Here is a 14,503-nt window from a genome sequence, read left to right as displayed (position 1 = left end):
AAATCATGACCCCACCCTGAAAAGCATCGAACAAAAGTGAATAATCCCTTTTGAGCATATAAATACAAGGGAAATGTGGTTCAGAAATAACTTTCACATAACCAAGGGAGAATTTCAGCACGATCGCCTCTGGCTAGATTTTTAATTTGAATAAAATTCATTATTATTATTTGAAGAGATAGGTTAAATAGTTTAGTAAAATTATAGAGAATGAGTTTTTTTTATTGGCACAGATATAATTTAAAAGAAATGACATGCTATTTTTTAAGAAAAATTGGCACACATCTAAGATCGACTAAGAACCTTAAATCATAGTGGAAAATTTGAACTCAATGGGATTCGATGTAATTCTGAGTGAATCTTACGGAAATCAAAAATTGGATTCTTTCGAAAATATTCAACACTACAAAAAAACGTTTTTGTTTAGAGTTGCAGTTTTTGCTAACCATCATAAATTCCAAGTGACATTTCACTAAATTGTTTAACAATACTTCTAATGATCATTTGGCACCCTTCACTTCACAGCATGTTCAGCAAAAACGTCAGCACCGAGTAGGAAATGTTGACCAGGTCGGCGAACACCGCCGACGAAATGTCCCCGATCCCAGCACACTGAAAGGACATTCCGTGGCGGCAAAAGTAGCCCACCACCATGAGGGTGGCGCGCACGTCCACGTAGTCCGCGTGGTGATCCCCGGAGTGGGGCAGCTGGGAGCAGAAGCAAAACATGTGGTCGGTGATCGTTTCGTTCTGTGGAAGGTGGGAGTGGAACTTTGAGGGGGTTGAGACGTTTGAATTGGGCGTTGGTTGAAAGTTACGACATCCTTGAAGGAATCCAGCAGGTAACACAAACAGTAACACTCCAGGGCGCTGATTGTGGTTGACGAAAGGATGACCATCGTCATGAAGGAGAGCGGTTCTCTGAGGATCACGACGAACACGGTTCCGACGATGATTAGCGAGGCGTAGTAGATGAAGAAAAACAGTGGTTCAACGAGAGATTTCAGCTGTTCAAGGTGTCTGTGGGATAGATATTATGTTAGTCTAATTTTCGTTTGCTGGAGATGAAGGGTAGCTTACTTCAGTAATTCGTGTTGTTGATCGAGAACTGTTTTCAAATGATTTTTGGTGTGATCCCAAAATTGTTTCCGAGCTCGGTTAGAGTTCTGGTAGCTTCCAAAGAAATTCTCTTCCAAACAGGTTTGCATCATCAGCTCAAAGTTTTTGGCCAGAATTTCCTGTTCAGTTTTTACTCGAATAATGAGAATTGATGCAACGACAGTGCAGCTGAAAAGTTTGGACACCCAAATCACAGTGAATGTTCCAAAATAAAGAATTTGTAGAATGAAGCTGAAAAACACTCCGCAATATGAGCTCATCCAAGGAGGAATGCTGAAGGTTCGATCGCGTTGACTGGTGGGAATCCATATTGAAATCTGTTGTAGCACAATTACGCAGAGAACTGTCATGATTAACAACTGACAGACTGTATATGACCGTTTCCGGATTTTACCGTCGAATGCTGGATCTCCTGAGCAGAAGCTTTGCTGGTTGAGAAAAATACGTAGCTCATGAATGGCCTCGTAGTGTCGTAGCACAATGTAATGCTTGACAAGACACAAAAGTATCGCGAAGAATGACATCGTGTACCAGATTGCGGCCAAGACGTCTGTCAAATTTTGCAAGGCGTAGATCATGTCCAGCAGTCCGATAATCATTTGGTAGAGGGCCATCGTCTGATACAGATACCAACCAGCTTGTTGTCGGACATTCTTTGGCACGAATCGAACCGCTGCGTAGAAAATCGATCTGTTTAAAGTCACTTTGTCAAGATATCACACTCTTACCCGCGACCGCTAGATAAATGTCCAAAAACCAGAAGGAATCGTAACCGTCCGGAAGGTCCTCCCACAGCCAACGAACTCGGTTGAGAACTTGAACCTTGGAGGCTCGCACCACTGCAGGAACTTTGCGGAAGAGTTCCATCGCTGACGACGGTATCAGACTGGTTGGGAAAATCGCAGACTGTGGTGTCCTTTTATAGATGGTTTTGCAATGTTCTAGTAATTTCCATTTTCTGTTTACAAAACTTTCCACTCATCAATATTTAATAAGCGAAAAAACGGCTCTGTTTTTAAAAGTTTTAGAATGATAGGGTTCATTACTTTAAATTGGTAGGACTTGAAAAGTTTATATTTTCTTTCACCCAACTCAACTCAACTCAACTCAACTCAACTCAACTCAACTCAACTCAACTCAACTCAACTCAACTCAACTCAACTCAACTCAACTCAACTCAACTCAACTCAACTCAACTCAACTCAACTCAACTCAACTCAACTCAACTCAACTCAACTCAACTCAACTCAACTCAACTCAACTCAACTCAACTCAACTCAACTCAACTCAACTCAACTCAACTCAACTCAACTCAACTCAACTCAACTCAACTCAACTCAACTCAACTCAACTCAACTCAACTCAACTCAACTCAAACTCAACTCAACTCAACTCAACTCAACTCAACTCAACTCAACTCAACTCAACTCAACTCAACTCAACTCAACTCAACTCACTCAACTCAACTCAACTCAACTCAACTCAACTCAACTCAACTCAACTCAACTCAACTCAACTCAACTCAACTCAACTCAACTCAACTCAACTCAACTCAACTCAACTCAACTCAACTCAACTCAACTCAACTCAACTCAACTCACTCACTCAACTCAACTCAACTCAACTCAACTCAACTCAACTCAACTCAACTCAACTCAACTCAACTCAACTCAACTCAACTCAACTCAACTCAACTCAACTCAACTCAACTCAACTCAACTCAACTCAACTCAACTCAACTCAACTCAACTCAACTCAACTCAACTCAACTCAACTCAACTCAACTCAACTCAACTCAACTCAACTCAACTCAACTCAACTCAACTCAACTCAACTCAACTCAACTCAACTCAACTCAACTCAACTCAACTCAACTCAACTCAACTCAACTCAACTCAACTCAACTCAACTCAACTCAACTCAACTCAACTCAACTCAACTCAACTCAACTCAACTCAACTCAACTCAACTCAACTCAACTCAACTCAACTCTATTCAACTCAAAAAAACTAGAATTCCAAATGCAAACGTCGAATCAAAGTACTCTTTTTTCTCTGGTGGGCAAAACTGTCGGTGAGCTTTTCTCCGCTTTTCCGCAAATATAGTGCCTCTGCCTTCTTCTCAAAAGCGATTCAAGTGAAAGCAAAATCTGAGCTTACGCTGTCGTTTACGTTCGAATAAATAAATATACAAGAGGTGACAGTGTGTTTGTCTGTGTGGGTGTGTGTTTCCACACGCCAAAATCACACTGAAAAAGACAGACACAGAGTTTTAAGAGGAGTGGCCCGTCGCAGAGGGAAAAAATGACGAGGAGGTGGGAGGGGGCTTGTGCAGGTGGGAAAAGACTTAAACTGTCGTTACGCTGACTAGGTGTGCGAGAAAGTGTTCGCCCTGCTCTCTTCCTGTGTGTGTGTGGTAAAGGGTGTGTGTGTGATTTTTTTTTTGTTTGTTTGCACCAGCCAGCCAGCCAGCCAGCCGGTATAACGATCCGAGTTTTTCGGAAAATGAGAAAAGTTTGCGTCCTAATCGAATCCGGTGCAGCATAAACCGATATTTGCGATCATCCCATGAGATTGTGGGCGGGGGGATGGAACCGCTTTCTGCTTGAATCTTGGTCGTTATTGGTATGCAGAGCGGGGATCAATTTGAATTTCAAGAGTTTGGGAATAGTTTGAATACCATTCAATGCTTGAAAATTTGAATAAATTGTTTGGTAAATTCAATGTTACAGTAAAGGTTTAAGTTATAAATAAGTTTTTTGAACGAGTAATTTCTAATATGTAAGTCCAACGAGTCTAAAGATTTAATTTGACATATCGAATGTAATCTCTGCACCATAATCCGCAACTTATAATTGATACCTGAGAGAAGACCTATGGAATAAATTAAGAGGCAGTATTTGTAGATTCTGCTCGGTTTGTTCTAGAGGTCGTATCGAGGGGCTCCGATTTGGATGAAACTTTCAGGGTTTGTTTGTCTATACATGAGATGAACTCATGCCAAATATGAGCCCTCTACGACAAAGGGAAGTGGGGTAAAACGGGCATTGAAGTTTGAGGTCCAAAAAATATGAAAAATCTTAAAATTGCTCGCATTTCCGTAAACCTTCATCAATTCCAACTATCTTAGATGCATTCGAATGGTCTTTTGAAGCCCTTCAAAGTGTGCCATAGACATCCAGGATTGGTTTGACTTTTTCTCATAGCTTTTGCAAATTACTGTTAAAAATGGATTTTTTTAAAACCTTAATAACTTTTCCCAACAGCCTCCAACACCCATACTCCCATAGGTCAAAAGTTAGGGAATTTCATGGACTATAAGCCTACGGTATTAACTTTTTGGCCAATTGCAGTTTTTCTCATAGTTTTACGGTTTTTCTAGAACAAACATTTTACAACGTTAGTTTTTGCCCTGTATGCCGAGAAGACGGCACTTTTTGGTCTCAATTTTGTCATATTCGGAATCCTCGGACAATTTCACGTAAGTTAGAAGTATTGGAGTTGTAATATTGCTTTAAAAAATAATTAAATAAAACATTTTTGAAAAAAGAAATAAATCTTATTTACCCTGTGATCAAGACGTCAAATGCTGTATCAAGTAGGCGAAAACTTGTTTTACCCTTAATCCGACAAAATGCTAAATAATATTTTAATTAATTCTAAATGGCATTTTTTACAATCAAATTCAAAATTACAACACCTCAACCTAATGTAAAATTTTCTGAGGATTCCGAATATGTCAAATTTGAGACCAAAAAGTGCCGCTATGGAGGCCTACAGGGCAAAAACAAACGTTGTAAAATTTTTGTTCTAGAAAAATCGTAAAACTATGAGAAAAACTGCAATTGGCCAAAAAGTTAATACCGTAGGCTTATAGTCCATGAAATTCCCTAACTTTTGACCTATGGGAGTATGGGTGTTGGAGGCTGTTGGGAAAAGTTATTAAGGTTTTAAAAAAATCTATTTTTAACAGTAATTTGCAAAAGCTATGAGAAAAAGTCAAACCAATCCTGGATGTCTATAGCACATTTTAAAGGGCTTCAAAAGACCATTCGAATGCATCTAAGAGAGTTGGAATTGATGAAGTTTTACGGAAATGCGAGCAATTTTAAGATTTTTCATGTTTTTTGGACCTCAAACTTCAAAGGCCGTTTTACCCCACTTCCCTTTGTCGTAGACTGCCGTTTTACGGCGATATGATGTATACGCCATTTTGGACATTTTAAATTTTATTGTACAGTCTGATAAAGAATCTTAAAAGCTACCTCCTGACGAAAGAATTTTTCAAATAACTGCTCTGGGGCCCTTTTTATTAAGCAAACAAACAATGATGTATACGCCAATTTTACTCATCATGATGTATGTATACATTGAGAATTGATAGAAGTCAAATTCAATACTGTTTGAATGTTGATTTGAGGTTTTGGGACCAAATCATGATTGGGCAATATTGACAAAGGACTTTTTTTATTACATTATTTCGATTTAATTCTTAAGGGGACGTCCATTAGACATCATCCATAAAGTACGTCACGTTCTGAGGGAAGAGGGGGGTTTTGAGAAAGCGTGACGTTGCGTGTTAAAAGCATAGGGAAATCGTGACAAAGGGGGGGTGGAGTAAATTTTGGCTGATTTTAATGTGACGTACTTAATGGATGACACCTTCTCCACATCCACGTAGACACTTTTTTGAAAATTCTAGACCCACCCACCTCCCTTGCTGACAATTGTTCATGCAAAAAATGTGTTTATTGAGCATAGACAGTCGTTAAGGGAGCGTTATTTTATTACGTAACGCAAAAAATCGGATTTTAAGACCCCCCCCCCCCTCGTAACAAAATTTCCATACAAATTTAAAAATTTGGGTATGGAGCGTAACACGGCCTCCGACCCCCCTCCCCCCAACTGCGTTACGTAATAAAAGAACGCTCCCTAATACCTCCCCCCCTTAAAGTATCCACGTGGACAATGCATTACGGGATTCACTCAGCTATCAAAATAGCTGGCACAAAAAATAAAGCCAGCTTTGATCGAGCAATGTACATCATTGGGCAGGAAAAGTAGTGATTTTTTATTGCTAATTTTATGGCCAAATGATGTTTGTGGTTTAAAATCGTAGAAAATAGGAAAAAACAAGAAATTTTGTAGGGGCCACATTTTATTGTACTTTTTAACAGTTTCTACAGAGCAAACCTCAAATTAGTCATTTTAAATTGAAAAAATGAACAGAAACAGAAAATCGTGTCTACAGCAAAATCACCTCAATGGCGTAAACATCATATCGCCGTAAAACGGCAGTAGAGGGCTCATATTTGGCATGAGTTCATCTCATGTATAGACAAACAAACCCTGAAAGTTTCATCCAAATCGGAGCACCTCGATACGACCTGTTTCACATCGGTGAAAAACTCGCTCTTAAGTATAAAAATCTTAACACGGAATTCAGATCTCATTTCAAGACCACTTTGTGTACAATGGCAATACCAACAGCTATAACTGCTAAGTCGCTCCACCAAACTCACACGCTGACTCGAGGCCATCTTCCCCCGGAACACTCCGAGTACGATTACACCGTTTCCGGAACAAGTTGCCGGAGGATTCCCGTGGCTCGTACTCGTACGAACGGGATGCACTTGGCCTGCAACTGCACTACTCAGGGCCACCGCGATTCACCAAAGTTGGAATTAAATCTAGTCTCTCTTACCAAGTGTTCCCAGTGAGGGTTAGGGGGAAACTCCCAGCATTAACTCCTACTAAACATCCACCACAAGTACCTCCGCAGGCTACACACACACACAACCAAAGAACCTCACTCGAGAAGGACGGGTGACACACACTTGGCAGAGGAGCTGTTCAGGACGTGGTTCTATAGGATACAGGGCTGATGACAACGATAATCATCTATTTCTCCTCTTGTACTTGTGGGTGGGTGGGATGAGAACTTTGTATTGATACCACCGCACAACCACTCACACCCACACACACACGTGAGAAGTTTGTACACACACTCTCCTGAGGAGATATCACCGGAGAAGGTCGACGAAGATGGAAAAGACGATGGCGCTTGTTCTCAGGAGCAGCCGCAAATTGCTTGTCAAACCCCGGTGGGAAAACTACTGGCTGGAATCCTTTTGCTCTGATCCACTATGAGGGAACGGTAGGGGAGTCACACCAACAGTTGGCTTTCTTGAGATTGACTCAAGATTTATTGTTTATATAGAATACCAGGTTGAATTTAGATTCTTACAAAGTAAATTTCAAAAAACTTATTGAAATGCCACTTTCCTCTATGCATAACACAGCGTGTCGTTTCGTGTAGCTCCTTTTCATCAACACAGCATCAGCAGCAGCCGTAAGACGAAGGATCGCCGATCAAAGAGATTACCGGTACGGAGGACGTCTCAAGATGGTTCCCTCGGGAATATCGGTTGCTTGCGTTGCAGCACACACACGATAAGGAGACTTTGCTTGAAACATACACGAGAAGAGACACCAAACAAGATGCACACACGCACACACGCAAAATAGTTCAACCGACAGGTCCAAAGATGAAAAACGAACCGTTGATGCTTTGTGCTGCATGCATGCAGAAAGAATAAAGAAAGCTTCTGCGAAGGTTTTTTTTCTAAGGATAAACTATGTAAACGAAACAAAAAAAAAACTAAAGAAAATAAAGGAATTAAAACGCATCGAAAAATCAATGAAGCCCAAAAATATCTAAATAATTTCCAACTGAAACAAGCTGATTGAGGAAATTCAAAGAATGACATAAAAATTCATGGCGTTGAAAATATCGGAAAAATCCATAATCACAAACAAAAATACAGAGAGGCTTAAGTAGTTTGAAATAAACCCGAATCAATGACTTGAACGAAATTAATTGACGAAATCAGAAAAAGACTAAAAAAGATCAAAGAAGATCAAAGAAGATCAAAGAAGATCAAAGAAGATCAAAGAAGATCAAAGAAGATCAAAGAAGATCAAAGAAGATCAAAGAAGATCAAAGAAGATCAAAGAAGATCAAAGAAGATCAAAGAAGATCAAAGAAGATCAAAGAAGATCAAAGAAGATCAAAGAAGATCAAAGAAGATCAAAAAAGATCAAAGAAGATTGAAAAAACTCAAAGAAGATCAAAGAAATTAGTTAAAATCAAAGACAATCAAAAAAAATTTATAGTAACAAAATGTAATTGTATACAACAACTGACAAAGTCTTTTTCTTCCAACATTGTCCTGTGACAACTTAAAGGATTGCAAAAAAAAAAAAAACTAAAAAAATATTACTTTTTTTAAACTTCTTAAAGCATTCAAAAAAAAAATAATAAAACAGAAACATTTAAAAAATATAAAAAATAAGACATCAGCAAACATTGATAAAGAAGAAATAAAAAAAAAACTGAATTTGTAACGAATTTGAAAGAAATTTGGATTATTCAAACGTATTTTTTTTTATTGAGAAAAGTAATTCGAATAAAATTTTTAAAAAATAACGTCAAATAAAAAAAAATCGAAGTATGTAAAGAAATTTATTTTTTGGGAATTCAATAATAATTTTAAGAAAAAAAAGACGATGAAAAAAAAAGTTTGCAGATTATAAAAAATAAGGAATACAAATTTTAAAATTGAAAATATATAAATATTAAAATAACCAGCCACAGTTTCAACATTTGCATGGAAAAAGTGTTTTAAAATGCATTTTACTCAACAACAGTTGTTTTGCAATCATTAGTTTTCAAAAAATGTAAGATTTGACGAAAACAATAATTTAAGCGAAAAAAAAACTTTTTCCGATACTAAACATCGACAATTTTTGAAAATTCCACAGATGTTTAAATCAACTTAAACATGCTAAAAATTATTAAAAACTGTTTTTTGGGCCATGAATTCAGAGAAATTAAAGATCTTGAAAAGAGTATGAAAAAAATGAAAAAATGAAAAAAATCAAAAAAAAAATATTGAAATATTGAAAATATTTTCAATAAATAAAATTTAAGTAAAAAAAACACAAAGAGATTTTTAAAAATATTAGGGAAATTAAAAAAAATAAAGAAAACTTCAAGAAAATTTAAAAAAAAAATAAAGAAAATAAATAAAAACCTGAAGAATACTTAAAAAAAAATTAAAGATACCTTTCAAAAAATTAATAAAAATTAAAAGAAAATTAAAAAGAAAATTAAAAGAAAATTAAAAGAAAATTAAAAGAAAATTAAAGGAATATTAAAAGAAAATTAAAAGAAAATTAAAAGAAAATTAAAAGAAAATTAAAAGAAAATTAAAAGAAAATTAAAAGAAAATTAAAAGAAAATTAAAAGAAAATTAAAAGAAAATTAAAAGAAAATTAAAAGAAAATTAAAAGAAAATTAAAAAAAAATAAAAAAAAACTAAAAGAAAATTAAAAGAAAATTCAAAGAAAATTCAAAGAAAAATTGAAAGAAAATTGAAAGAAAATTGAAAAAAATAGAAGAAAATTGAAACAAAATTGAAAGAAAATTTAAAAAAAGAAAACTAAAAGAAAATGGAAAAAATGAAAGAAAATTGAAGGAAAATTTAAACATAATATAAAGAAAATTTATACGAAATTTAAAGAAAATGTAAAGAAAATTTGAAAAAAAAAATTAAAAGGAAATTGGAAAAAAAATTTAAAGAAAATTGAAAAAAACTAAAGAAAGAAAATTGAAAGAAAATTGAAACAAAATTGAAAGAAAATTGAAAGAAAATTGAAAGAAAATTGAAAGAAAATTGAAAGAAAATTGAAAGAAAATTGAAAGAAAATTGAAAGAAAATTGAAAGAAAATTGAAAGAAAATTGAAAGAAAATTGAAAGAAAATTGAAAGAAAATAGAAAGAAAATTTAAAGAAATTTGAAAGAAAATTAAAAGAAAATTGAAAGAAAATTGAAAGAAAATTGAAAGAAAATTGAAAGAAAATTGAAAGAAAATTGAAAGAAAATTGAAAGAAAATTGAAAGAATATTGAAAGAAAATTGAAAGAAAATTGAAAGAAAATTGAAAGAAAATTGAAAGAAAATTGAAAGAAAATTGAAAGAAAATTGAAAGAAAATTGAAAGAAAATTGAAAGAAAATTTAAAGAAAATTGAAAGAAAATTGAAAGAAAATTGGAAGAAAATTGAAACAAAATTGAAAAAAAAAATGTAAAGAAAATTGAAACAGAATCGAAAAAAAAATTAACAAAATTGAAACAAAATTTGAAGAAAATTGAAAAAAAATTGAAAGAAATTGAAAGAAATAAAAATAATAATTGTAAACTAAATTGAAAGATAAAAAAATACAGTAATTGAATGAAATGGAAAAAATAAAAAAGAAAGAAATAGAACTATATGGAAAAAATAAATTAAATTGATAGAAATTGAAAGAAAATTGAAAGAAAATTGAATGAAGTTTGAATGAAAAATGGAAGAAAATTTAAAGAAAATTGAAAGAAAATTGAAAGAAAATTGAAAGAAAATTGAAAGAAAATTGAGAGAAAATTGAGAGAAAATTGAAAGAAAATTGAAACAAAATTGAAACAAAATTGAAACAAAATTGAAAGGAAATTGAAAGAAAATTTAAAGAAAATTGAGAAAATTTAAACAAAATTGAAACAAAATTCAAACAAAATCCAAAGAAAGAAAAAAATGTAGAGAAATTTACCTTTATTGAAATAAATTGAAAGATAAAAAAATAATGTAATTGAATAAAATGGAAAAAATAAATAAAAATGAAAGAAATTGAATGATAGGGAAAAATAATTTAACAAATTGATAGAAATTGAAAGAAATGGAAAGAAATTGAAGAAATTGATAGAAATTGATAGAAATTGATAGAAATTGATAGAAATTGATAGAAATTGATAGAAATTGATAGAAATTGATAGAAATTGAATGAAATTGAAAGAAATTGAAAGAAATTGAAAGAAATTGTGAGAAATTAGAAGAAATTTGAAAATTGTAAGAAATTGAAAAGAAACAAAAATTGGAAATATTAAAGAAATTGAAAATAATTGTAAAAAAAATAAAATAGTTGAAGAAACTGGAATAAATAGGAAAAAAAATATAGAAATTGGTTTTTTAAGGAATTTGGAAGAAATTGAAAAATATTAAAGAAAAGTTGAAAATATATGAATCTGACGCAATTTAAAAATATTTAAATTAATGTGAAAGGTTATACAAACAAATTTGATTCTGAGCTAATCCATAGCCCAACTGTGGTCCCATTCGCTCTGCTAAAAGACACTTCACAACAAACCGGACATCCTTCTTTGATCCTTGAGAAACCGTTTAAGCATGCTCTCTTTCCTCACTGCCATCCACAACAACAAGTATTTGCTTACGGGTCAGCCTTTTCAGGTTTGCTGGCAACTGTGAAGCAAGAATGTGTTCTGTCGCGTTCTGCCAATAAATCAGCTCGAAAGCACTTCTAACGTTCGCCACCACCACCGTTGAAGAGGGCAGTCGTCTTCGCGAGAGCTTGTTTGCTTCGAGAATTTTCCTCCCTGGCAAGAACAAAGGAAAACTTTGCTGAGGAAAAATTTTAGCAGGGTATCAAATTTGAATAAGTTTGGTTTGATTGCAACTTAGTTGATTATAATAACTATTTTTTTATTTATTTTAAAAATATATATATCACCCTGCAAGATGGAATGATAAATGGGTAATTGCAAGGATGCACTCTTTCCCTCCGAAGTACCACGTTTGAAGAGTGTGTTGCATGGCACATTCGTTTCCCCCACCTTTTCAACAACTGGCACGGATGTGTATTCCCGGGCAGACGGTAATAACAAAATTAATAATATTTCAATAACAAATCCTGTTGAAATAACAAAAAGTGTTATTATTTTATCCTGAAGTTCAACTTCAAGAAGAAAAAATAATAACAGTTTCTGATAAAATAACAAAATTTGGTATTGAAGTGATATTATATTGAAAATGTTTAATAACACGCTAATAAGAGGAAATGTTATAAATTTCAAAAACTCTCCTAATAACAAAATTTGGTATTCGTTCGGTATACTGACTTAGAAATAAAATTACCATAAATCGCACAAATGCAAAAGTTTCTAAGTGTCCATAACACAATCTGTTATTATTTTTTCTTTTGTTAAATATGTTTAAATTTATGGGATAATTTTGACCAATTTCGTCGAGGTCATTATTTTGGCCATGAAATGGGGTCCTTAAGCTAAAATTATTCTGAAAAGTTGAAATTTTGAAAGTTGATATTTTTTAATTATTTGTTATACCCCCTAAAGGACTTTGGTTAAAATGGTTAGAACTATGGGAAAATTTTGACCAATTTCGTCGGGGTCATTATTTTGGCCATGAAATGGGGTCCTTAAGCTAAAATTATTCTAAAAAGTTGAAATTTTGAAAGTTGATATTTTTTAATTATTTGATATACCCCCTAAAGGACTTTGTTTAAAATGGTTAGAACTATGGGATAGTTTTGACCAATTTTGTCAGGGTCATTATTTTGGCCATGAAATGGGGTCCTTAAGCTGGAATTATTCAGAAAAGTTGAAATTTTGAAAGTTGATTTTTTTAATTATTTGATATACCCCCCAAAGGATTTTGCTAAAATTGGCTAGAACTATGGGATAATTTTGACCAACTTCGTCGGGATCATTATTTTGGCCATAAAATGGGGTCCTTAAGCTAAAATTATTCTGAAAAGTTGAAATTTTGAAAGTTGATTTTTTTTATTATTTGATATACCCCCTAAGGGACTTTGCTAAAATTGGCTAGAACTATGGGATAATTTTGACCAACTTCGTCGGGATCATTATTTTGGCCATAAAATGGGGTCATTAAGCTAAAATTATTCTGAAAAGTTGAAATTTTGAAAGCTGTTTTTTTTTAATTATTTGATATACCCCCTAAGGGACTTTGCTAAAATAGGCTAGAACTATGGGATAATTTTGACCAATTTCGTCAGGGTCATTATTTTGGTCATGAAATGGGGTCCTTAAGCTAAAATTATTCTGAAAAGTTGAAATTTTGAAAGTTGATTTTTTAAATTATTTGACATACCCCCGAAAGAACTTTGCTACAATTGGCTAGAACTATGGTATAATTTTGACCATTTTCGTCGGGATCATTATTTTGGCCATGAAATGGGGTCCTTAAGCTAAAATTATTCTGAAAAGTTGAAATTTTGAAAGTTAATTTTTTTAATTATTATTATATACCCCCTTAGGGATTTTACTAAAATTGGCTAGAACTATGAAATAATTTTGACCAATTTTATCGGGGTCATTTATTTCACCATGAAATGGGGTTTCAAGCTAAAATTAATCCGATAAAATTAACTTTTGAGAGTTCATTTTTTTTAATTTTATTTTATTCCCTAACGGAATTGATTAATTCAATGAGAATTTTTGATGTGTGAATAACAAAAACTGTTATTATTTTCACAGATCCAGGAAGTCGGAGCTGACGTTGAAGTTCGAGCTGGAGTGAGACCTCGGAGACTGCATCGGATTCAGCAACTTTTACTTGGAGTCGGAATCCGTGAAGTCGGGAATTTTTAGAGAGCTAAAGTCGTCGTTGACGTCATATCCTGCATCCAGAGTCGGAGTTGTCTTCAAAGTATGGATTCAAAGTCGCTTGGAGGTACCCGACTCTGCAGCCCTGAGTAGTACAGAGGAGTTATGGCTACTGCAGGTTTATTTGCAAATTACAAATAAACCAAAACAATAACTTTTTTTTTGTTATGGAGACATACAAGTTCAATAACATTTTTTGTTATTATGCTGCTCCACCTCTCCGCACAAAATAACAAATCTTGTTATTCCTTCATGATTCCTTCTGTGTTATTGGTTTGTGATTGCAATAACAACTTAATAACAGTTTAAGTTATTCTTCGAACACATCTTTGTTATTGATTTTTGTTATTTTAACAACTAATCCGATCATCTCAATAACATATTTCGATCTTCTCACAATATCAAAAACTGACCTTCCCAAGTTATTTCCGTCTGCTCGGGTTCTCACAGCATCGTTGAGAGTTGAACTGAACGTGATTCGATTAAGCAAATCCTTGCGTCTTGGCTTACCTTCCGCGCTGGCAGTGCAGCGAAAGTGTTGTCGTTGAACTCGTGCGCATGCAGTTCTCGCTTTCAATTGCACTGGTGATGACACCACCGCCAACCCGTGGAAATTGTATGGCGGAAAATTGCAAGCTCCACTCAATGAACAACTCGTGTCACACGTCAGTATGAGAAATGGAAGTAGTGTTATGTTTGAGATTTTTTTTTTGTAAAAAATTTAAGATCTCGCAACCTTGTCTTAAAATTAAATGATCATACACACTAAAAAAATATTAATTTTACATTTAACGTAATCCTTGATTGCACCTACTTTTAAATCATGTAAATGTGTTTTAGCTGTAAAA

General features: G+C 33.9%; 1 protein-coding gene across 1 annotated transcript; it reads right to left on the bottom strand.

Annotated features, from left to right (window-relative positions):
- Positions 1-519: 519 nt before the first annotated feature.
- Positions 520-1,986, bottom strand: LOC120421434 (uncharacterized). The gene is made up of 4 exons (XM_039584642.1): positions 1,848-1,986; positions 1,081-1,792; positions 819-1,020; positions 520-750 (listed from the first exon to the last, which is right to left on the bottom strand). The coding sequence occupies exons 1-4, from the start codon at positions 1,984-1,986 to the stop codon at positions 520-522; spliced, it is 1,284 nt and encodes a 427-aa protein (XP_039440576.1).
- Between the last annotated feature and the right edge of the window lie 12,517 nt (positions 1,987-14,503).

The sequence above is a fragment of the Culex pipiens genome, chromosome 3, assembly GCF_016801865.2.
Source record: "Culex pipiens pallens isolate TS chromosome 3, TS_CPP_V2, whole genome shotgun sequence".
NCBI classification, from domain to species: Eukaryota; Metazoa; Arthropoda; class Insecta; order Diptera; family Culicidae; genus Culex; species Culex pipiens.
Note: the sequence above shows the minus strand (reverse complement) of the source record. Positions and strands in the feature narration are given on the sequence as shown.

What these genes read in the sequence shown, in the direction of transcription:
- LOC120421434 (XM_039584642.1), bottom strand. Translation starts at nt 1,986, where the DNA reads ATGGAACTCTTCCGCAAAGTTCCTGCAGTGGTGCGAGCCTCCAAGGTT. An exon ending in CATTTATCTAGCGGTCGCGG is followed by an intron (nt 1,793 to 1,847) that starts GTAAGAGTGTGA and finishes TTTTCTACGCAG; the next exon opens with CGGTTCGATTCGTGCCAAAG. An exon ending in TGGATTCCTTCAAGGATGTC is followed by an intron (nt 751 to 818) that starts GTAACTTTCAAC and finishes CACCTTCCACAG; the next exon opens with AACGAAACGATCACCGACCA.